Source organism: Gopherus flavomarginatus, chromosome 16, assembly GCF_025201925.1.
Source record: "Gopherus flavomarginatus isolate rGopFla2 chromosome 16, rGopFla2.mat.asm, whole genome shotgun sequence".
Lineage (NCBI taxonomy): Eukaryota > Metazoa > Chordata > Testudines > Testudinidae > Gopherus > Gopherus flavomarginatus.
This window is the reverse complement of record NC_066632.1, coordinates 811302-832968: the sequence shown is the minus strand read 5'-3', so window position 1 is coordinate 832968 and position 21667 is coordinate 811302. Positions and strand designations below refer to the sequence as shown.

Sequence of the window (21667 nt, the reverse complement as noted above, 5' to 3'; positions counted from 1 at the left end):
AACCAAATTCACTGGGAGAAAGAATTGAAATGGAAAAACTGGGAACTTCCTAAGAACATGTTAGTAGATGCCCAAAAATCCACAGCCTGCCACACCAGTTAAAAAAACCAACCTCGCTTAGGGGGGATGTGAAAGTGGCTATTAAAAATCATATTTAACAAATGGAAGTAAGGGGAAATTGATAGTAATGAAAAGAAATTAGAAGCTAGGAAGTGTAGGAAATTGATAAAGGAAGCAAAAAGACAGAAGGAGAACTCTATGGCCAGCAGAGTTAATGACAATAAGGAATATTTTAAGTATATTAAGAACAAAATTAATCCTAACAGTAGTATTGGTCTAATGATTGAGGTGTCATTAGAGGAGGTTTTGGAACAAATTGATAAACTAAACAGTAATTAAGTCACCGGACCTGACGGTATTCACCCAAGAGTTCTGAAGGAACTCAAATGTGAAATTGTAGAAATACTAACCATAGTCTGTAATCTATCACTTAAATCAGCTTCTGTACCAAATGACTGGAGGGTAGCTAATGTGACGCCAATTTTTAAAAAGGGCTCCAGAGCTTTATCCTGGCTATTACAGGCCAATAAGCCTGACTTAAGTACTGGGCAAACTGTTTGAAACTATAGAAGAGAACAAAATAGTCAGACACAGAGATGAACATAATTTGCTGGGGAAGAGTCGACATGGTTTTAGTAAAGGGAAATCAGGCCTCACCAAACTAGTAGAATTTTTTGAGGGAGTCAATAAGCAGGTGGACAAGGGGGATCCAGTGGACATAGTATATTTAGATTTTCAGAAAGCCTTTGACAAGGTCCCTCACCAAAAGCTCTTAAGCAAAGTAAACTGTCATGGGATAAGAGGGAAGGTTCTCTCATGGATCGGAAACTGGTTAAAAGACAGGAAACAAAGGGTAGGGATAACTGGTCAGTTTTCACACGGGAGAGAGGTAAATAGTGGTGTCCCCCAGGGGTCAGGACTGGGCCCAGTCCTGTCCAACATTTTCATAAATGATCTGGAAAAAGGGGTAAACAGTGAGGTGGCAAAATGAGGTGGCAGATGATACAAAACTACTCAAGACAGTTAAGTCCCAGGCAGCCTGTGAAGAGCTACAAAGGGATCTCACAAATCTGGGTGACTGGGCAATCAAATGGCAGATGAAATTCAGTGTTGGTAAATGCAAAGTAATGAACATTGGGAAACATCATCCCAACTATACATATACAATGATGGGGTCTAAATGAGTTGTTACCGCTCCAGAAAGATCTTGGAGTCACTGTGGATAGTTCTCTGAAAACATCCACCCAATGTGCAGCGGCAGCCAAAAAAGCAAACAGAATATTGGGAACCATTAAGAAAGGGAGAGATAATAAGACAGAAAATATCATGTTGCCTCTATATAAACCCACGAGACGCCCACACCTTGAATACTGTCTGCAGATGTGACTGCCCCATCTCAAAACAGAAATATTGGAATTGGAAAAGGCTCAGAAAAGGACAATAAAAATGATTTGGGGATGGAACGGCTTCTGTATGAGGAGAGATTGATGAGACTGGGGCTGTTCAGCTTGGAAAAGAGACAGCTAAGGGGGGAGATGATGGAGGTCTATAAAATCATGAGTTGTGTGGAGGAAGTAAATAGGGAAGTGTTGTTTACTCCTTCTCATAACACAAGAACTAGGGGTCACCAAATGAAATTAATGGGCAGCAGGTTTAAAACAAACAAAAGGAAGTATTTCTTCACACAACGCACAGTCAACCTGTGGAACTCTTTGCCAGAGGATGTTGTGAAGGCCAAGACTATAGCAGGATTCAAAAATGAACTAGAGAAGTTCACAAAGGCCAGGGGTCCATCAGTGGCTATTAGCCAGGAAGGGCAGGGATGGGGTCCCTGACCTCTGTTTGCCAGCAGCTGGGAATGGACAACAGGGGCTGGGTCACTTGCGGATTCCCTGTTCTGGTCACTCCCTCTGGGGCTCCTGGCACTGGCCCGTCGGCAGACAGGACACTGGGCTGGGTGGACCCTGGGTCTGACCCAGTCTGATGTTCCTCGATGGAAACGGTAGAATTCACTCCTGGGCAATTCTCCGCTACTGCACACGCGCATAATTAATGAGCCCCGCAGAACGCTCTGGTTTTGCGCAGAAAAAAAGCTTCTGCCAAACGTGGCCGCAGTTCTGCCCTTTTCCCAGCAGAGGGCGCAGTGTGGCAAGAACAGCAGCAGCTCCCGGCAGAAAGTAACTTCTGCAGTTCCGGCCTTGGCCAGGAGAGGGCGCCCTGGCACCAGAACACAGCAGCAGCTCCCGGCCAGCTGGCCAGGTCAGCACTGGGAGACAGCGGCGTGGGCTGCAGGGCGTGGGTCACACGGGGGCTCATAAGGGCTTGTGGGGGAGGACGAATTGGGGCAGGGGCTGAATGGCAGTGGAGGCGCAGGGCCACGGGGGGAGGGAGGTGCAGAGAAACATAAGGCTGGGGGGAGAGGGAACAGGGACACAGGGACAAGGGTGGCTGGGTGGGGGCTCACAGACACATGGGGACGGGCAGATATGCCTGACTGAATGGGAGAGGCTGGGCTCAGCCAGGGTCTGCATGCAGGAAGCTCCCTAACAATCTCCCCTCCCGCCAAAAACCTGTTCCAGACTTTTCCCACCCACACCCAACAACCCTCCAAGTTCACACGCAGGCTCCTTTCCTCTCCCTCAGCCCTTCCGTTACGCCTGACTCCCCCCAGCCTTTGCCGTGCTTCTGAGCGGGGAAGGAAATACAGTTCTGAATGGTATTACTCAGTTCTGTGTTAACATGCATAGTAAGGAATCTATTTGTCAAAAAACATTTCTTGAATCTTTTTTTGTTGTCTGTATTGTTACAGCCAGACTTGCTGGCAGATATTTTGAAATAAATGACCAAAAATAATTGAAACTGGTGTGATTATAATGTGTTATTTTGACAAATAAAATATGCAGAATTTTGCAGAATTTTAAAATACTGTGTGCAGAATTTTTCATTTTTTTGGTGCAGAATTCCACCAGGAGTAAACTGTCAATAATAATGCAGAAAAGGCAGAAGTGTTCACTAAATACTTCTGTTCTATAGTTGGAAAAGAGCCAGATGATATAGTCATACCACATGATAAACCACTTCCCATTCCCAGAGTAACTCAAGAGGATGTTAAACACCAGCTACGAACATCCAACATCTTAAAATCAGCAGATCAAGATAACTTGCATCCAAAAGTTTTCAAAGAGTTGGCTGAGGAGGTCACTGGATCATTAATGTTGATTTTCAATAAGTCCTGGAGCACTGGGGAAGTTCCAGAAGACTGAAAGGAAGGGAATGTTGGGCCAATGGTTAACAACTGTAAACGGGATAATCGGGATAATTATAGGCATGTCAGCCTGACATTGATCCTGGGCAAAATTATGGCGCAGTTGATCTGGGACTGGATTAATAAAGAATTAATGAACATGGGGTTATGGAAAATAGATCCTGGCAAACTAACTTGATGACTTTTTTGATTCGATTACAAGTTTAGCTGATAAAGGTAACAGATAGACTCATAGACTCTAGGACTGGAAGGGACCTCGAGAGGTCATCGAGTCCAGTCCCCTGCCCTCATGGCAGGACCAAATACTGTCTAGATCATCCCTAATAGACATTTATCTAACCTACTCTTAAATATCTCCAGAGATGGAGATTCCACAACTTCCCTAGGCAAACTATTCCAGTGTTTAACTACCCTGACAGTTAGGAACTTTTTCCTAATGTCCAACCTAAATCTCCCTTGCTGCAGTTTAAGCCCATTGCTTCTTGTTCTATCATTGGAGGCTAAGGTGAACAAGTTTTCTCTCTCCTCCTGATGACACCCTTTTAGATACCTGAAAACTGCTATCAAGTCCCCTCTCAGTTTTCTCTTTCCCAGACTAAACAAACCCAATTCCTTCAGCCTTCCTTCATAGGTCATGTTCTCAAGACCTTTAATCATTCTTGTTGCTCTTCTCTGGACCCTCTCCAATTTCTCCACATCTTCCTTGAAATGCGGTGCCCAGAACTGGACACAATACTCCAGCTGAGGCCTAACCAGCGCAGAGTAAAGTGGAAGAATGACTTCTCGTGTCTTGTTTACAACACACCTGTTAATGCATCCCAGAATCACGTTTGCTTTTTTTGCAACAGTATCACACTGTTGACTCATATTAAGCTTGTGGTCTACTATGACCCCTGGATCTCTTTCTGCCATACTCCTTCCTAGACAGTCTCTTCCCATTCTGTATGTGTGAAACTGATTGTTCCTTCCTAAGTGGAGCACTTTGCATTTATCTTTATTGAACTTCATCCTGTTTACCTCAGACCATTTCTCCAATTTGTCCAGATCATTTTGAATTTTGACCCTGTCCTCCAAAGCAGTTGCAATCCCTCCTAGTTTGGTATCGTCTGCAAACTTAATAAGCGTACTTTCTATGCCAACATCTAAATCGTTGATGAAGATATTGAACAGAGCCGGTCCCAAAACAGACCCCTGCGGAACCCCACTTGTTATACCTTTCCAGCAGGATTGGGAGCCATTAACAACTACTCTCTGAGTACGGTTATCCAGCCAGTTATGCACCCACCTTATAGTAGCCCCATCTAAATTGTACTTTCCTAGTTTATCTATAAGAATATCATGCGAGACTGTATCAAATGCCTTACTAAAGTCTAGGTATATCACATCCACCGCTTCTCCCTTAACCACAAGGCTCGTTATCCTATCAAAGAACGCTATCAGATTAGTTTGACACGATTTGTTCTTTACAAATCCATGTGGCTATTCCCTATCACCTTACCACCTTCCAAGTGTTTGCAGATGATTTCTTTGATTACCTGCTCCATTATCTTCCCTGGCACAGAAGTTAAACTAACTGGTCTGTAGTTTCCTGGGTTGTTTTTATTTCCCTTTTTATAGATGGGCACTATATTTGCCCCCTTCCAGTCTTCTGGAATCTCCCCCGTTTCCCATGATTTCCCAAAGATAATAGCTAGAGGCTCAGATACCTCTTCTATGTTTGACTTGCTATCGCACGGCATTTTGACCGATATAAAATGAACATGACCCACATGAACGGGACTACAGACTGGCTAACAGAAAACTCTCTAAAGGTAACTAAATGGGGGATCATCAGCCAGTGTGTGTGTCTGGGGGGGTCCCACAGGGCCCTACGCTATTTAGCAGCTGTATAATGACCTGAAAGAAAACATAAAATCACTAATCGAGTTTGCAGAACACATAAAAATGAACGTGTGGTAAATACAGTGGGGAGGACTGGTACTGATCCACAGTGATCCAGACCAGTCACTGATAAACATGGATCCAGATCGGTAACTGATCCACAGCTATCCAGACCGGTCACCGATCCGCAGCTATCTGGTCCTGTCACCGATCTGCAGCTATCCAGACTGGTCACTGATATGCAGCGATCCGGACCAGTCACCGATACAGAGCAATCTGGACGGGTCACTGATAAACATGGATCCAGACCAGTAACTGATCCACATCTATCCAGACCGGTCACTGATACGCAGCGATCCAGACCGGTCACCGATACAGAGCGACCGGACCGGTCACCGATCCACATGGATCCAGACCGGTCACCGATCCACATGGATCCAGACCGGTCACCGATCCACATTGATCCGGACCGGTGTAGAACTGATAAATGAAACTGTTTTTAATTGTTCACTTTATTAATACAATGTAGAACTGATAAATGAAACTGTTTTTAATTGTTCACTTTATTAATGTAACTTCTGTTCACCATTCACTATACTTGCCTACACTGTAACTTCTGTTCCATATTGTAATTCAAACTCCATTTTAAAACACTCACTCCATTTTGTAAAAGCTTTCTCCAACCTTCATTTCTACAAACCCTGCTGTAATCTTATTAGTTTAGTTTACATGTGTGAATGAGGTATGCATGGGTGATAGAATCAACCTCCAGCCCCAGCCTGTCCTGATGAGATAAAGTTCAAATACCAACGGCTGAAGACCTAGACAACAGCCCTAAACAAAGTAAGAAGCATCCACCCTAAAAAGAAAAGAACAACAGAACAACAGAGGGAAGATCAAAGCCAGGTCCCAGGCTGACAGTCACGCCTGCAATTGACGGGTGATCAAGCAAACCCAGAGGCGGCGTGACACAGCAAGACCTAGGAACTTTGAATCCAAACTAAACTCCTATAAAAAAAGGAAGGGTAAAATGAGAGACTTTGGGTAACGTTCTGCTATCAACATCAGGGAGCATCGGTGCGCGCCCGACAGAGACCCGGCTCCTCCTCGTGCTCAGCTTTCCTGGCCAGTTAGCTGCCACGAGCTCCGATCCCAAGCTGCAAACTCAAACTGCAATCAGGACTGGTAACTATCCAGCAGCTGCAGAACATTTTGTTGTGTGTGTGTGTGTGAGTGTATGTGTATAAGCATTAAGGTATTTGCTAATAGTTACGGATTAATAATAAATGTGGCATCTTTGTCTTGACCCCTAAAACGATCCTGTGTAAGTTTGTGGGACAACACCGGTCACCGATCCACATGGATCCAGACCGGTTACCGATACAGAGCGATCCGGACCGCTTGCCAAGTGCAAGAAAATGACATGTGTTTTAATGCAGCTAAATGGAAATGTCGACATCCAGGGGCAAAGCGTGCAGGCCGGTCTTACGGGCTGGGGGCGCTATCCCGGAGCAGGGACGCTGAAAACCATGGTGGAGAATCGGCTGAACACAAGTTGCCCGTGTGATGCTGGGGACAAACGGGGTAAGAGATCCTGGGGTGTGTGACCAAGGCAATGTTGGGTAGGAGCTGAGAGGCCATTTTCCCTCTGGATTTGGCACTGGGGTGACTGCTGCTGGAGTCCTGTGCCCGGTTCTGGGACCCATAAGGAGGCTCAGAGAAGAGCCATGAGAAGGATTCCAGGGTGAGAAACCTGCCTTGGAGGCACAGACTCCACGTGCTCAGCAGACGGTGCAGGGGGCCTGGTCCCAGGCTGGAGGTACCTACGTGGGGACCAGAGATTTAATACCCGGCTCCCCACTCCAACAGCCAGCGGTCGAGCAGCTGGAAGTGGAGGCTAGAGAACTTCACCCGGAAATAAAGGGGGCACTGCGAGCAGCGAGGGGAAGCCGCCGGTGGAACGGAGTTCGGGGGGATTCTCCACCCTGGCGATGCAGGGGCGCAGCTCAGGCCGGGGCGACCCTGCGGCGGAAGCACTGGCAGGTCAGGCAGCGCAGGGCCCGCATGCTGAGGTGGAAGAGTGCACCGTAGTTGAAGAGCAGGTTGTGGTAGGTGCGCACGGACAGCTCCCCCGAGGGCTCGGCGTACTTCAGCGCCGTCAGCGGCGTGTACAGCGGGTTGGTGAGCGTGCGGAAGGGGGGGCGAGCCGCGCCGATCACCTGCACCACGGCCTGCCAGGAGAAAGGGGTCAGCGCCCCGCCCGCCTGTCCATCCGCCCGGCTCGCTCGCCCCGCCCGCCTCTCCGTCCGCCTGGCTCGCTCGCTCCGTCCGCCTGTCCGTCCGCTCGGCTCGCTCGCTCCGTCCGCCTGTCCGTCCTCCTGGCTCGCTCGCCCCGTCCGCCTGGCTCGCTCGCCCCGTCCGCCTGTCCGTCCGCCTGGCTCGCTCGCCCCGCCCGCCTGTCCGTCCGCCTGGCTCGCTCGCCCCGCCCGCCTGTCCGTCCGCCCGGCTCGCTCGCCCCGTCCGCCTGTCCGTCCTCCTGGCTCGCTCGCCCCGTCCGCCTGGCTCGCTCGCCCCGTCCGCCTGTCCGTCCGCCTGGCTTGCTTGCCCCGTCCGCCTGTCTGTCCACCTGGCTCGCTCGCCCAGTCCGCTTGTCTGTCCGCATGGTTCGCTCGCCCCGTCCGCCTGTCCATCTGCCTGGCTCGCTCGCCCCGTCCGCCTGTCCGTCCGCCTGGCTCACTCGCTCTGTCTGCCTGTCCGTCCGCCTGGCTCGCTCGCCCCGTCCGCCTGTCCGCACAGTTCGATCGCCCCCTCTACCCATCTGTCCGTCCGTCTGTCTGCCTGGCTCGCTCGCCCCGTCCGCCTATCCTTCTGCCTGGCTCACTCGCCCCATCTGTCTGTCCATCCGCCTGACTCACTCACTCCGTCTGCCTGTCCGTCCGCCTGACTCGCTCGTCCCGTCCGCCTGTCCGTCCGCCTGACTTGCTCGCCCCGTCCGCCTGTCCATCCGTCCATCTGTCCGCATGGTTTGATCATCTCCTGCGCCCGTCCATCTGTCTGCACAGCTTGCTCGCCCCGTCTGCCTGTCCGCACAGCTCACTAACCCCATCCACCCATCAGTCTGTCTGCACGGCTCGCTCGCACCATCCGCCCGACCATCCGTCCATCCAACCGCATGGTTCAGTCGCCCCCTCCGCCCATCCGTCTGCACAGCTCGCTCGCCCCGATCGCCTGTCCGTCGGCCTGGCTCGCTCGCCCCGTCCGCCTGTCCGTCCGCCCAGCTTGCTTGCCCCATCTGCCCGCCCACCCGTCCGTCCGCCTGGCTCAGCTGCCCACCCTGCCGCTGCAGGCCGGACCCTGGCTGCCACGAGCCATCCTTGCCCCGAGCCTGGTGTGACGGAGCAGGGAATGGGGCGGATTGACCTGGGAATGGTGAGTGGGAGTTTTATTGAGACTGCGTTGGTGACTGGATACCAGGATGAGGATAGGTGAGCCCGTAACCTGAGCCCAGGAGGGGCTGGGGCCAGGTGACACCTTTTGCCGGGGAGCTGGACCAAGGGAGGGGAGGAGCCGGGGTGGTGGCTGGGAGGAGGCTGCTGGAGGGGTTTTAGTTTGGGGCTGGCTGGGGAAATGGAGGGAGCCCCAAAGCTGGGGTCGAAGCTCCCTGCCCCCCTGGGGACTTCGCCCCTGCACAGGGGCCAGCACGCACCCCCCGCCCAGGGCGATCAGGCCCCTCGCTCCCCACAGTGGCACGTCAAACGCGCCGCTGGCACCAGCTCCAGGCCGCTGGTTAACCCTTTCCAGCTGGGACGTTAGGAGTGTGATCTAATATCTCAGTGAAAGGGGACAGGGCCCGAAAGAGCTAATTACCCCCCAGACCGACCCGACCCAGGGCCCAGCTTTAGAGACAGGTCAGTGTGTAAAGGGGCCGAGCTGGGAAATGCAGCCGCAGCGTCAGAGGCAGAAGGGAGCTGGGTGCTCAGCTAACAAGAACATTAACATTTGTGAAGACACTTGAGGGAAACAGTGTTACTGTCTCTGTGTCTCTCTGCAGGGTGGGGTAACCTGCATCTGAACCCTTTAATGGGTAAATTCCCCTGGGCTAATTGCCAGGCTGGTTGGGAGAAGGAGAGTGAAGCCGATTGCTTTCTCAGGTCCAAAGGCTGCTGGAAATGTATAAAAACCCTGGGCCACGATCCTGCTCCATCTCCGAGCTGCTCTGGGTTCCAAGAGGGGGAAACCTTAAGCCACAAGGATTGAGATCCCCAGTCACTGACTGGAGCCCCCCGAACACGGACATGGGACTAGAACCTCTGGACTAATCCTAAAGGACTTTTGGCCGCTAAAAGCTCCTCTCTGCTGTGTCTGAACCTCAAGAACTGAATTCCCGTCTGTCTGTACATTGATCTTTTAACCAGCTCTCTCCCTTCTCTTTTCTAATACGTTTTAGCTGAGTTAATAAGAATTGGCTGTAGCGTGTGTTTGGGTCAGATCTAAGTTATAACTGGACCTGGGTGTGTGGCTGATCCTTTGGGGTTGGAAGAACCTTTTCTTTATATGATGAGAGAAGATTTTCAGTAACTCTCATCGTATCTGCGTGTGTGTCTGGCTGGAGGCCTGGGGCTGGGCACTGGAAGGGAGCTGCGGGGTTTGGTTTCGGAGTAACCAGGGAGATGGTAGAGAAGCTATTTGGGCTGGTTAGTAAATCTAAGGACTGGAATAACCTCCACCAGCTCTGGGGTTTGTCTGCCTCGGTCTGTTTGCAGCTCACCCGGATTGAGTGACCTCAGCTGGCTCCCCTGGGCAGCGTCGTCACACCAGCCCAGGCCCACGCACCGCCCCATCCGCCTGCTCCCCACTCACACCCCTTTTCTGTCTGTCTGCCCTCCTCGCCTGTCCCCTCCAGCCGGCCCCCACTCGCACCCCTTGACCTGCGTCTGTCTGTCCCCTCGGTCCATGTCCGTCTGTCTGTCCAGGAGCATCCCACCTCCCCAGCACTTGGCGCTTCAGTTGATTCTCTAGGCGGGATGAGGCCCAGCAGTGAGAGGCTGGGGCTGGGCGTGCCATACACTGGGGGGGGCTGGGCTTGGCGTGCCATACACTGGGGGGGGCTGGGCTTGGCGTGCCAGACACTGGGGGGGGGCTGGGCATCCCAGACACTTGCAGGGGGGCTGGGTGTGCCATACACTGAATGGGGCTGGGCTGGGCGTGCCAGACATGAGGGGGACTGGGCGTGTCAGACATTGGGGGGGGCTGGGTGTGCCATACACTGGGGAGGGGCTGGGTGTGCCAGACATTGGGGGGGGCTGGAAGTGCCATACACTGGGGAGGAGCTGGGCGTGTCAGACATTGGGGAGGGGCTGGGTGTGCCAGACATTGGGGAGGGGCTGGGTGTGCCATACACTGGGGGGGGGCTGGGCGTGTCAGACATTGGGGAGGGGCTGGGTGTGCCATACACTGGGGGGGGCTGGGTGTGCCAGACATTGGGGAGGGGCTGGGTGTGCCAGACGCTGGAGGGGCTGGGTGTGCCAGACATGAGGGGGACTGGGCATTCCATACACTGGGGAGGGGCTGGGCGTGTCAGACATTGGGGAGGGGCTGGGTGTGCCATACACTGGGGGGGGGGCTGGGTGTGCCAGACATTGGGGAGGGGCTGGGTGTGCCAGACGCTGGAGGGGCTGGGTGTGCCAGACATGAGGGGGACTGGGCGTGTCAGACATTGGGGGGGGCTGGGTGTGCCATACACTGGGGAGGGGCTGGGTGTGCCAGACATTGGGGGGGGCTGGAAGTGCCATACACTGGGGAGGAGCTGGGCGTGTCAGACATTGGGGAGGGGCTGGGTGTGCCAGACATTGGGGAGGGGCTGGGTGTGCCATACACTGGGGGGGGGGGCTGGGCGTGTCAGACATTGGGGAGGGGCTGGGTGTGCCATACACTGGGGGGGGGCTGGGTGTGCCAGACATTGGGGAGGGGCTGGGTGTGCCATACACTGGGGGGGGGGCTGGGCGTGTCAGACATTGGGGAGGGGCTGGGTGTGCCATACACTGGGGGGGGGGGCTGGGTGTGCCAGACATTGGGGAGGGGCTGGGTGTGCCAGACGCTGGAGGGGCTGGGTGTGCCAGACATGAGGGGGACTGGGCATTCCATACACTGGGGAGGGGCTGGGCGTGTCAGACATTGGAGGGGCTGGAAGTGCCATACACTGGGGGGGGGCTGGGCGTGTCAGACATTGGGGGGGGCTGGAAGTGCCATACACTGGGGAAGGGCTGGGCGTGTCAGACATTGGGGAGGGGCTGGGCGTGTCAGACATTGGAGGGGCTGGAAGTGCCATACACTGGGGGGGGGGCTGGGTGTGCCAGACGCTGGGGGGCTGGGTGTGCCATACACTGGGGGGGGGGGCTGGGTGTGCCAGACGCTGGGGGGCGCTGGGTGTGCCATACACTGGGGGGCGCTGGGCGTGTCAGATATCGGAGGGGCTGGAAGTGCCATACACTGGGGGGGGGGCTGGGCGTGTCAGACATTGGGGAGGGGCTGGGTGTGCCATACACTGGGGGGGGGGCTGGGTGTGCCAGACGCTGGGGGGCTGGGTGTGCCATACACTGGGGGGGGGCTGGGTGTGCCAGATGCTGGGGGGCGCTGGGTGTGCCATACACTGGGGGGCGCTGGGCGTGTCAGACATTGGGGAGGGGCTGGGTGTGCCATACACTGGGGGGGGGGCTGGGTGTGCCAGACGCTGGGGGGCTGGGTGTGCCAGCCTGGTGGTGGGCATGGGGCTGGCCAGGAAGTCTGGGCAGCCGCAGGAGGCCAGCCCCGGGCAGGGAGACGCCCAGGTCCATGGGGCTTGCCGGGGGGAGGGAGCCGCGGGCCACGGGAGGCCCGGAGGGGAACCCACCTTGGCCACGGCCTCGGGGCTCTGGCCCATGGTGGAGAAGATCTCGCGGGAGGCCGGCAGATACACCTCCTGGAAGTAGTGCAGCGTGGCCGGGTCGGTGCCGGGGAACTCGGAGCGGGACACGTCCTCCATCAGCTTCTGCTCAAAGCCTGTGTCCACCGGGCCCGGCTCCACCAGGGACACGCTGCGGGGAGCAGAGCCTCAGGGGCTGCGGGCGCTCGGCTCTGGGGCTGGGGGGCCGGGGGGATGTGGGCACTCGGCTCTGGGGCTGGGGGGCCGGGGGGGACTGTGGGTGCTCGGCTCTGGGGCTGGGGGACCGGGGGGGCTGTGGGCGCTCGGCTCTGGGGCTGCAAGGCTGGGGGGCTGTGGGCACTCGGCTCTGGGGCTGGGGGACCGGGGGGGGCTGTGGGCGCTCGGCTCTGGGGCTGGGGGGCCGGGGGGCTGCGGGCGCTCGGCTCTGGGGCTGCGAGGCTGGGGGGCTGCGGGCGCTCGGCTCTGGGGCTGGGGGGCCGGGGGGGCTGCGGGCGCTCGGCTCCGGGGCTGGGGGGCCGGAGGGGGCTGTGGGCGCTCGGCTCTGGGGCCGGGGGGGCTGCGGGCGCTCGGCTCGGGGGCTGCGAGGCTGGGGGGCTGCGGGCGCTTGGCTCTGGGGCTGCGAGGCTGGGGGGCTGTGGGCGCTCGGCTCTGGGGCTGCGAGGCTGGGGGGCTGCGGGCGCTCGGCTCTGGGGCTGGGGGGCCGGGGGGCTGCGGGCGCTCGGCTCTGGGGCTGCGAGGCTGGGGGGCTGCGGGCGCTCGGCTCTGGGGCTGGGGGGCCGGGGGGGGCTGTGGGCGCTCGGCTCCGGGGCCGGGGGGGGCTGTGGGTGCTCGGCTCTGGGGCTGCGAGGCTGGGGGGCTGCAGGCGCTCGGCTCTGGGGCTGCGAGGCTGGGGGGCTGTGGGTGCTCGGCTCCGGGGCTGGAGGGCCGGGGGGGGCTGCGGGCGCTCGGCTCCGGGGCTGGGGGGCCGGGGGGGCTGCGGGCGCTCGGCTCTGGGGCTGCGAGGCTGGGGGGACTGCGGGTGCTCAGCTCCGGGGCTGGGGGGCCGGGGGGGGGCTGTGGGCGCTCGGCTCCCGGGCTGCGAGGGGGGGGCTGCGGGCGTTCGGCTCTGGGGCTGCGAGGCTGGGGGGCTGCAGGCGCTTGGCTCCCGGGCTGCGAGGGGGGGGCTGCGGACGCTCGGCTCCGGGGCTGGGGGGCAGCTGTGGGCGCTCTGCTCCCGGGCTGCGAGGCTTGGGGGCTGTGAGCGCTCGGCTCTGGAGCCGGGGGGCTGGGAGGCACTGCGAGAGTTTGGCTCTGGGGCTGGGGGGGCACTGCGGGCGCTCGGCTCTGGGGCTGGGGGACCAGGGGGACAGCAGGCACTCGGCTCCTGGGCTGTGAGGTTGGGGGGCTGCGGGCGCTTGGCTCCGGAGCCAGGGGGCCGGGGGGGTGCTGCGGGCGCTCAGCTCTGGGGCTGGGGGGCCGGGGGGGCTGCAGGCGCTCAGCTCTGGGGCTGGGGGGCCGGGGGGGGCTGTGGGCACTCGGCTCTGGGGCTGCAAGGCTGGGGGGGGCTGCGGGCGCTCGGCTCTGGGGCTGGGGGGCCGGGGGGCTGTGGGCACTCGGCTCTGGGGCTGGGGGGCCGGGGGGGACTGTGAGCGCTCGGCTCTGGGGCTGGGGGACCGGGGGGGGCTGTGGGCGCTCGGCTCTGGGGCTGCAAGGCTGGGGGGTTGTGGGCACTCGGCTCTGGGGCTGGGGGACCGGGGGGGGGCTGTGGGCGCTCGGCTCTGGGGCTGCGAGGCTGGGGGGCTGTGGGCGCTCGGCTCTGGGGCTGCGAGGCTGGGGGGCTGCGGGCGCTCGGCTCTGGGGCTGGGGGGCCGGGGGGCTGCGGGCGCTCGGCTGTGGGGCTGGGAGGCTGGGGGGCTGCGGGCGCTCGGCTCTGGGGCTGGGGGGCCGGGGGGGCTGCGGGCGCTCGGCTCCGGGGCTGGGGGGCCGGAGGGGGCTGTGGGCGCTCGGCTCCGGGGCCGGGGGGGGCTGCAGGCGCTCGGCTCTGGGGCTGCGAGGCTGGGGGGCTGCGGGCGCTCGGCTCTGGGGCTGGGGGGCCGGGGGGGCTGCGGGCGCTCGGCTCCGGGGCTGGGGGGCCGGGGGGGGCTGTGGGCGCTCGGCTCCGGGGCCGGGGGGGGCTGTGGGTGCTCGGCTCTGGGGCTGCGAGGCTGGGGGGCTGCAGGCGCTCGGCTCTGGGGCTGGGGAGCTGGGGGGGCTGCGGGCGCTCGGCTCTGGGGCTGCGAGGCTGGGGGGCTGTGGGTGCTCGGCTCCGGGGCTGGGGGACCGGGGGGGGCTGTGGGCGCTCGGCTCTGGGGCTGCGAGGCTGGGGGGCTGCGGGCACTCGGCTCTGGGGCTGGGGGGCCGGGGGGCTGCGGGCGCTCGGCTCTGGGGCTGCGAGGCTGGGGGGCTGTGGGCGCTCGGCTCTGGGGCTGCGAGGCTGGGGGGCTGCGGGCGCTCGGCTCTGGGGCTGGGGGGCCGGGGGGCTGCGGGCGCTCGGCTCTGGGGCTGCGAGGCTGGGGGGCTGCGGGCGCTCGGCTCTGGGGCTGGGGGGCCGGGGGGGCTGCGGGCGCTTGGCTCCGGGGCTGGGGGGCCGGAGGGGGCTGTGGGCGCTCGGCTCCGGGGCCGGGGGGGGCTGCGGGCGCTCGGCTCTGGGGCTGCGAGGCTGGGGGGCTGCGGGCGCTCGGCTCTGGGGCTGCGAGGCCGGGGGGCTGCGGGCGCTCGGCTCTGGGGCTGGGGGGCCGGGGGGCTGCGGGCGCTCGGCTCTGGGGCTGCGAGGCTGGGGGGCTGCGGGCGCTCGGCTCCGGGGCTGGGGGGCCGGGGGGGGGCTGTGGGCGCTCGGCTCCGGGGCCGGGGGAGGCTGTGGGTGCTCGGCTCTGGGGCTGCGAGGCTGGGGGGCTGTGGGTGCTCGGCTCTGGGGCTGGGGGGCCGGGGGGCTGCGGGCGCTCGGCTCTGGGGCTGCGAGGCTGGGGGGCTGTGGGTGCTCGGCTCCGGGGCTGGGGGGCCGGGGGGGCTGCGGGCGCTCGGCTCCGGGGCTGGGGGGCCGGGGGGGCTGCGGGCGCTCGGCTCTGGGGCTGCGAGGCTGGGGGGGGCTGCGGGCGCTCGGCTCTGGGGCTGGGGGGCCGGGGGGGGCTGTGGGCGCTCGGCTCCCGGGCTGCGAGGGGGGGGCTGTGGGCGCTCGGCTCTGGGGCTGCGAGGCCGGGGGGCTGCGGGCGCTCTGCTCTGGGGCTGCGAGGCTGGGGGGCTGCAGGTGCTTGGCTCCCGGGCTGCGAGGGGGGGGCTGCGGGCGCTCGGCTCCGGGGCTGGTGGGCCGGGGGGGGCTGTGGGCGCTCGGCTCCGGGGCCGGGGGGGGCTGTGGGTGCTCGACTCTGGGGCTGCGAGGCTGGGGGGCTGCAGGCGCTCGGCTCTGGGGCTGGGGAGCCGGGGGGGCTGTGGGTGCTCGGCTCCGGGGCTGGGGGGCCGGGGGGGGCTGCGGGCGCTCGGCTCCGGGGCTGGGGGGCCGGGGGGGCTGCGGGCGCTCGGCTCTGGGGCTGCGAGGCTGGGGGGACTGCGGGCGCTCAGCTCCGGGGCTGGGGGGCCGGGGGGGGCTGTGGGCGCTCGGCTCCCGGGCTGCGAGGGGGGGGCTGCGGGCGCTTGGCTCTGGGGCTGCGAGGCTGGGGGGCTGCAGGCGCTTGGCTCCCGGGCTGCGAGGGGGGGGCTGCGGGCGCTCAGCTCCGGGGCTGGGGGGCAGCTGTGGGCGCTCTGCTCCCGGGCTGCGAGGCTTGGGGGCTGCGAGCGCTCGGCTCTGGAGCCGGGGGGCTGGGAGGCACTGCGAGAGTTTGGCTCTGGGGCTGGGGGGGCACTGCGGGCGCTCGGCTCTGGGGCTGGGGGACCAGGGGGGCAGCAGGCACTCGGCTCCTGGGCTGTGAGGTTGGGGGGCTGCGGGCGCTTGGCTCCGGAGCCAGGGGGCCGGGGGGGTGCTGCGGGCGCTCAGCTCTGGGGCTGGGGAGCCGGGGGGGCGCTGCGGGCGCTCGACTCTGGGCTGCGAGGCTGGGGGGGCTGCGGGCGCTCGGCTGCGGGGTGGGGGTCTGTGTATCTGGGCAGCCTGAGCCCCCCCCCAGCCCCCGGGGCAGTGGTAGCCGCAGGCCTGACAGACGAGTCTGGGGCCTGAGCCCTGTGCTCTGGCCTGGCCTGGGGAGCAACTGGGGACCCCAGGCCCCACCGCGGGCCCCCTCCCCGCCGCCAGGCCCCCCCGGCACTCACAAGACGTGGAACTGAAGCAGCTGCACGGCCAGACTCTCGCAGAAACCCTCCATGGCGAACTTGGAGGCTGCATAGACGTCGTTAAACACGATGCCTGTGGAGAGGGGGGTGAACTTGGGGGGGCAGTGCGGTTGGGGGGAGAAGTGCAGCAGGGGGGCCACCGGAGTCCATTAACCCATTGCACCCCCCATGGCTCCCTGTACCCCCCCACTGCTCCCTGCCGCTCCCCCCCGGTGCCTGGCCCCTGGGTGCTGCCAGCCCCTCACCCTGCAGCCCCATGACGCTGCTCATCACCACGATGTGCCCGCTCCGGCGCTGCTTCATGGCGGGCAGCACGGCCTGCACCATGCGCACGGCCCCGAAGAAGTTGGTCTCGAAGACGCGTTTCATCTCCGCGATGCTGATGCTCTCGATGGGCCCGATGTGCCCCACGCCCGCGTTGTTCACTGGGGGGGAGACACTCAGAGCCCCTGGCCCCCCCAGCCCGACGTGGGCAGAGAGAGCCCTGCTGAGCCCACAGCACAACCCGCACTGTCCCCCCCAGCTCCCCATGGCACAACCCCCCCAGTGTCCCCCCAACTCCCCAAGGCACAGCCACTCCCCCTGCCCCCCAGCTCCCCGCAGAACCCCCCCAGTGCCCCTGCAACTCCCCATGGCACAACCCCCCCACTGCCCCCCCACCTCCGCATGGCACAACCCCCCTCACTGTCTCCCGAACTCCCCATGGCACAGCCCCCACAGTGTCCCCCCAGCTCCCCAGGGCACAGCCCCCCCAGTGTCCCCCTAACTCCCCATGGCACAGCACCTCCCCTCAACTCCCTGTGACACAACCCCCCCACTGCCCCCCCCAACTCCCCATGGCACAACCCCCCTCACTGTCCCCCCAACTCTCCAGGGCACAACCCCCCCCAGTGTCCCCCCAACTCCCCACGGCACAACCCCCCCAGTATCCCCCCAGTTCCCCACAGCACAACCCCCCCAGTGTCCCCCCAACTCCCCATGGCACAGCCACTCCCCCATCCCCCCAGCTCCCCGCAGAACAGCCCCCCCAGTGCCCCCGCAACTCCCCATGGCACAACTCCCCCACTGCCCCCCCAACTCCGCATGGCACAACCCCCCTCACTGTCCCCCCAACTCCCGTGGCACAGCCCCCACAGTGTCCCCCCAGCTTCCCAGGGCACAGCCTCCCCAGTGTTGCCCCCAACTCCCCATGGCACAACCCCCCCCAGTGTCGCCCCCAGCTCCCCACGGCACAACCCCCCCCAGTGTCGCCCCCAGCTCCCCACGGCACAACCCCCCCAGTGTTCCCCCAGCTCCCCACAGCACAGCCCCTCCCTCCCCTGCCCCCAGCAGCTCGGCGCCCCCTGCTGCCCCCCCTCACCCAGCACGTCCACCCGGCGCTCGGGGAGGCTGCCCAGGCACTCGGCCACCGAGGCGTCGCTGCAGACGTCCAGGCGCCGGACGCTGAGGGTCCTGCCCAGGGCCGTGCCCGCGGCCTGCTCCAGCTTCGCCGCCTTCTGCAGGTCCCGCATGGTGGCAATGACTGGAGGGGGCAGCGGGTCTGAGGGGGGGCGCGACACGGGGCCCAGCCAGGTCCCTGGGGTCCTCATGCCCCCCGCCCACTCCAGCCTGGCACGGCCCCTCCAGACCTGCCCCCCCAGCCTGGCACGGCTCCGCCCTCTACCCTCCGCCTGGCACGGCCCCTCCAGACCTGCCCCCCAGCCTGGCATGGCCCCTCCCTCTGCCCTCCACCTGGCACGGCCCCTCCAGACCTGCCCCCCAGCCTGGCACGGCTCCGCCCTCTGCCCTCCGCCTGGCACGGCCCCTCTAGACCTGCCCCCTAGCCTGGCACGGCCCCATCTGCCCCTGCCCCCCAGCCTGGCACGGCCCCTCCCTCTGCCCTCCACCTGGCACGGCCCCTCTAGACCTGCCCCCCACCCTGGCACGGCCCCATCTGCCCCTGCCCCCCAGCCTGGCACGGCCCCTCCCTCTGCCCTCCGCCTGGCACGGCCCCTCCAGACCTGCCCCCTAGCCTGGCACAGCCCCATCTGTCTCTGCCCCCCAGCCTGGCACGGCCCCTCCCTCTGCCCTCCGCCTGGCACGGCCCCTCCAGACCTGCCCCCCGCCTAGCACGGACCCATCTGTTCCTGCCCCCGAGCTTGTCACGACCCCTCCCCCTGCCCCCCAGCCTGGCAGGGCCCCTCCTCTCCCTGCCCGCCCAGCCTGGCACGGCCCCTCCTCTCCCTGCCCCTCCAGGCTGGCATGACCCCTCCTGCCCTGCCCCCCTGCCTGGCATGGCCCCTCCCCTGCCCTCTCCCCAGCCTGGCACGGCCCCTCCTCTCCCTGCCCCCCCAGCCTGGCACGACCCCTCCTCTTCACGGCCCCCACCAGCCTAGCACGGCCCCTCCTGCCCTGTCCCACAGCCTGGCATGGCCCCTCCTCTCCCTGTCCCCCCACCTGGCACGGCCCCTCCTGCCCTGCCCCCCAGCCTGGCATTGCCCCTCCTGCTCTGTCCCCAGCCTGGCACGGCCCCTCTTCTCCCTGCCCCCCCACCTGGCACGGTCCCTCCTGCCCTGCCCCCCATCCTGGCATGGTCCCTCCCCTCCTGCCCTGCCCCCCAGCCTGGCACGGCCCCTCCTCTAACCTGCTCCCCCAGCCTGGCATGGCCCCTGCTCTCCCTGCCCCCCCACCTGGCACGGTCCCTCCTGCCCTGCCCCCCAGCCTGGCACGGCCCCTGCTCTCCCTGCCCCCACCTGGCACGGTCCCTCCTGCCCTGCCCCCCAGCCTGGCATGGCCCCTCCTCTCCCTGCCCCCCAGCCTGGCATGGCCCCTCCTCTCCCTGCCCCCCAGCCTGGCACCAGATGGGGGGAGGGTGGCTCAGAGCGGGGAGGTCAAGGGGTCAAGCCAGGATTCTCGCTCCCTAAGAGGCTTTGGTGTCATGGGGCCCAGGAACGGGGGGAGGGGGGCAGCTGCCCCCATGGAGCCGGCATTAGCCAGGCCCAGGCCCACTTTACTGAGCGGGGGGGAGGTGGCTAGGGCTGCCGGGGGGGGGTCACGCCCTGGCTGGGGCTGGCAGCTCAGATGCACGGGGGGGGCCGTTATGCAAGTGCCCTCCCGGCGGCCCCACAATCTGCTCTCTGGATAATCCCCGGGGGAAGGTGCCAGGGAGAGGACGGAGCAGGATCAGGCTGCAGGGGGCTGCCAGGTGGGGGTGGGGCACTGGCTGGGGGGCACCAGGTCACCCCCACTGCTGGGCCTCACTGCAGCCCCCAATGCCAGGCTGTGCTGGGCCCAGAGGCTACTGCTGGCCCCCTGGACCCCCCACAGCGATCCCCAGCGCAGGTGGGGGCAGTCCCTGGGCACCCCCCCACACACACCCCGTCTTGCACCCCTGACGCCTGTGCTCCCATGTCACTCTCCACAGCCCCCCATGCCCCGCAGGGCTCCCCACACCCTGCACCCCCCGCACCCCATCCTGCACCTCTGGCACCCGTGCCCCCCTGCAGCTTCCCACAGGCCCCCTCGTGCCACTCAGCCCCCCATGCCCCCCTGCGCCCTGCACCCCCCACGCACCCCGTCCTGCACCCCTGGCGCCCGTGCCGCCCGGCAGCTCCCCACAGGCCCCCTGTACCCCACAACCCCATGCCTCTCAGGCCCCCCCCACCTCACAGCCCCCCCACGCCTGGCAGCCCCTCACCCTGGTAGCGATGGCCGGGGTCCTGTGCCAGCTGCACGGCCAGACGGAGCCCGATGCCCGAGGAGCAGCCCGTGACCAGCACCGTCCTCGGCCCCGCGCTCCCCATGCCTGAGTCGCCCGTCACCCAAAGGCTCTTATGAGATCAGTCCCGGTGTCACGTGGGGCCAGGGATCAGCCAGTCCCCGAGCAGCCCTGAGCCCAGCGGGGCCAGGATGGGCAGGCTGAGGCTCACCCTGTCCCCCCAGCGGCTGGGCCCCCATCCCCTGCCATCCCAGGGCCCCCTCCCCCCCCAGCCCTTCACAGCCCTCCCCCTCCCACCTTCTGAGCCTCTCCCACTGTCCCCCCATCCCCTGTGGGGCAGCAACGGGCCATGAGCACCCAGAGAAGGGGGAGGCCATGACCCCTGAGCCTGGTACCATGGTGTGACGAACTGGGAATGTTCTTAATGTTTGCTCTGAATACGGTGGTGGTGCCTCAGTGTCCCCATGGCAGTTCTTAAGTATCTAGGTGGGTGGATCAGGGTGTGTGATTGCTGCAGAGGAAGGGGCCAGTGCCCCTAAATGCCTGGCACTGTCTCCTAGCAACTGTTGGTCTGGGCCCCTCCTCTGCAAAGGTGCCAGCTGAAGGTGTTGGAGACAAAGGGATCAGGTGACCTCCTGGCCCGGGAAAGGGGCTGAGCAGAGAGGAGGGGCTGGAAGGGGTTGTTAGTCTGGAGTTGGCTGGGGACGAGGAGTGAAGTGCAGATGTGGGGGTCTGGCTCACTGCCCCCCAGAATGGACCCGGCCGAGGGGTCCGGTTCGCTGTACCTACAAGCTCTGTTTTAGACCCTGTTCCTGCCATCCAATAAACCTCTATGTTACTGGCTGGCTGAGAGTCACGTCTGACTGCGAAGTTGGGGTGCAGGACCCTGTGGCCCCCCCCAGGACCCCGTTGGGGTGGACTCGCTGTGGGAAGCGCACGGAGGGGCAGAGGATGCTGAATGCTCCAAGGAGAGACCCAGGAGGTGAAGCCGTGGGAGCTTCTTGCCCTGAACAAGTCTGCTCCAAGAGAGAGGAGGCTCCCCAAAGTCCTGCCTGGCTTGGTGGGGAGCAGTTCCAGAGCATCGCCCGGGGACTCCGTGACACATGGCAACATGTGTGGGGCTGAGATGCTGCCCCTGCCCACCCGCTGGCTCAGACGCTGCCCACTACAGCGAGTGAGGACACCAGGCCCCCCCACGTGCTGGCCCTGTCTCCCCAGCTCAGCCCTGGCACTGAACATCCACCCCCACCCTACCCCCCCAGTGACCCTGGGCCTGGCACGGGCTGTGTCCCTGCACCCACTTGCTCCTTGCCGGGTGTTCAGGACCCCCCACCTCTGTCCCACTCCCCATGGGGCTGGGAGGGGCAGAGCCCTGGGGCATATGGGTCGGAAGCCAGCACACCCTGCCCCATACGACCAGGCTGGTGGGGTAGCAAATGGGCATCTGGGACAATGGCAGGGGAAGGGGCCAGGACTCCTGGGTTCCATCCCTGCCTGGCTGTGACCTCCAGGGGGTCCCTTCCCCTCCCCGTGCATGGGGGTGGAGGGCAGGGAGGCTGCTCGCTCT

The 21667-nt window shown here is 63.2% G+C and overlaps 2 protein-coding genes across 2 annotated transcripts in view; both read right to left on the bottom strand.

Annotated features, from left to right (window-relative positions):
• LOC127035537 (uncharacterized protein K02A2.6-like) overlaps positions 1-21667 on the bottom strand; it is a 122821-nt gene that overhangs the window by 7955 nt on the left and 93199 nt on the right. The window lies entirely within an intron of this gene.
• RDH8 (retinol dehydrogenase 8) lies at positions 7213-20185 on the bottom strand. The gene is made up of 6 exons (XM_050924851.1): positions 20080-20185; positions 17764-17925; positions 16649-16828; positions 16383-16476; positions 12096-12279; positions 7213-7437 (listed from the first exon to the last, which is right to left on the bottom strand). The coding sequence occupies exons 1-6, from the start codon at positions 20183-20185 to the stop codon at positions 7213-7215; spliced, it is 951 nt and encodes a 316-aa protein (XP_050780808.1).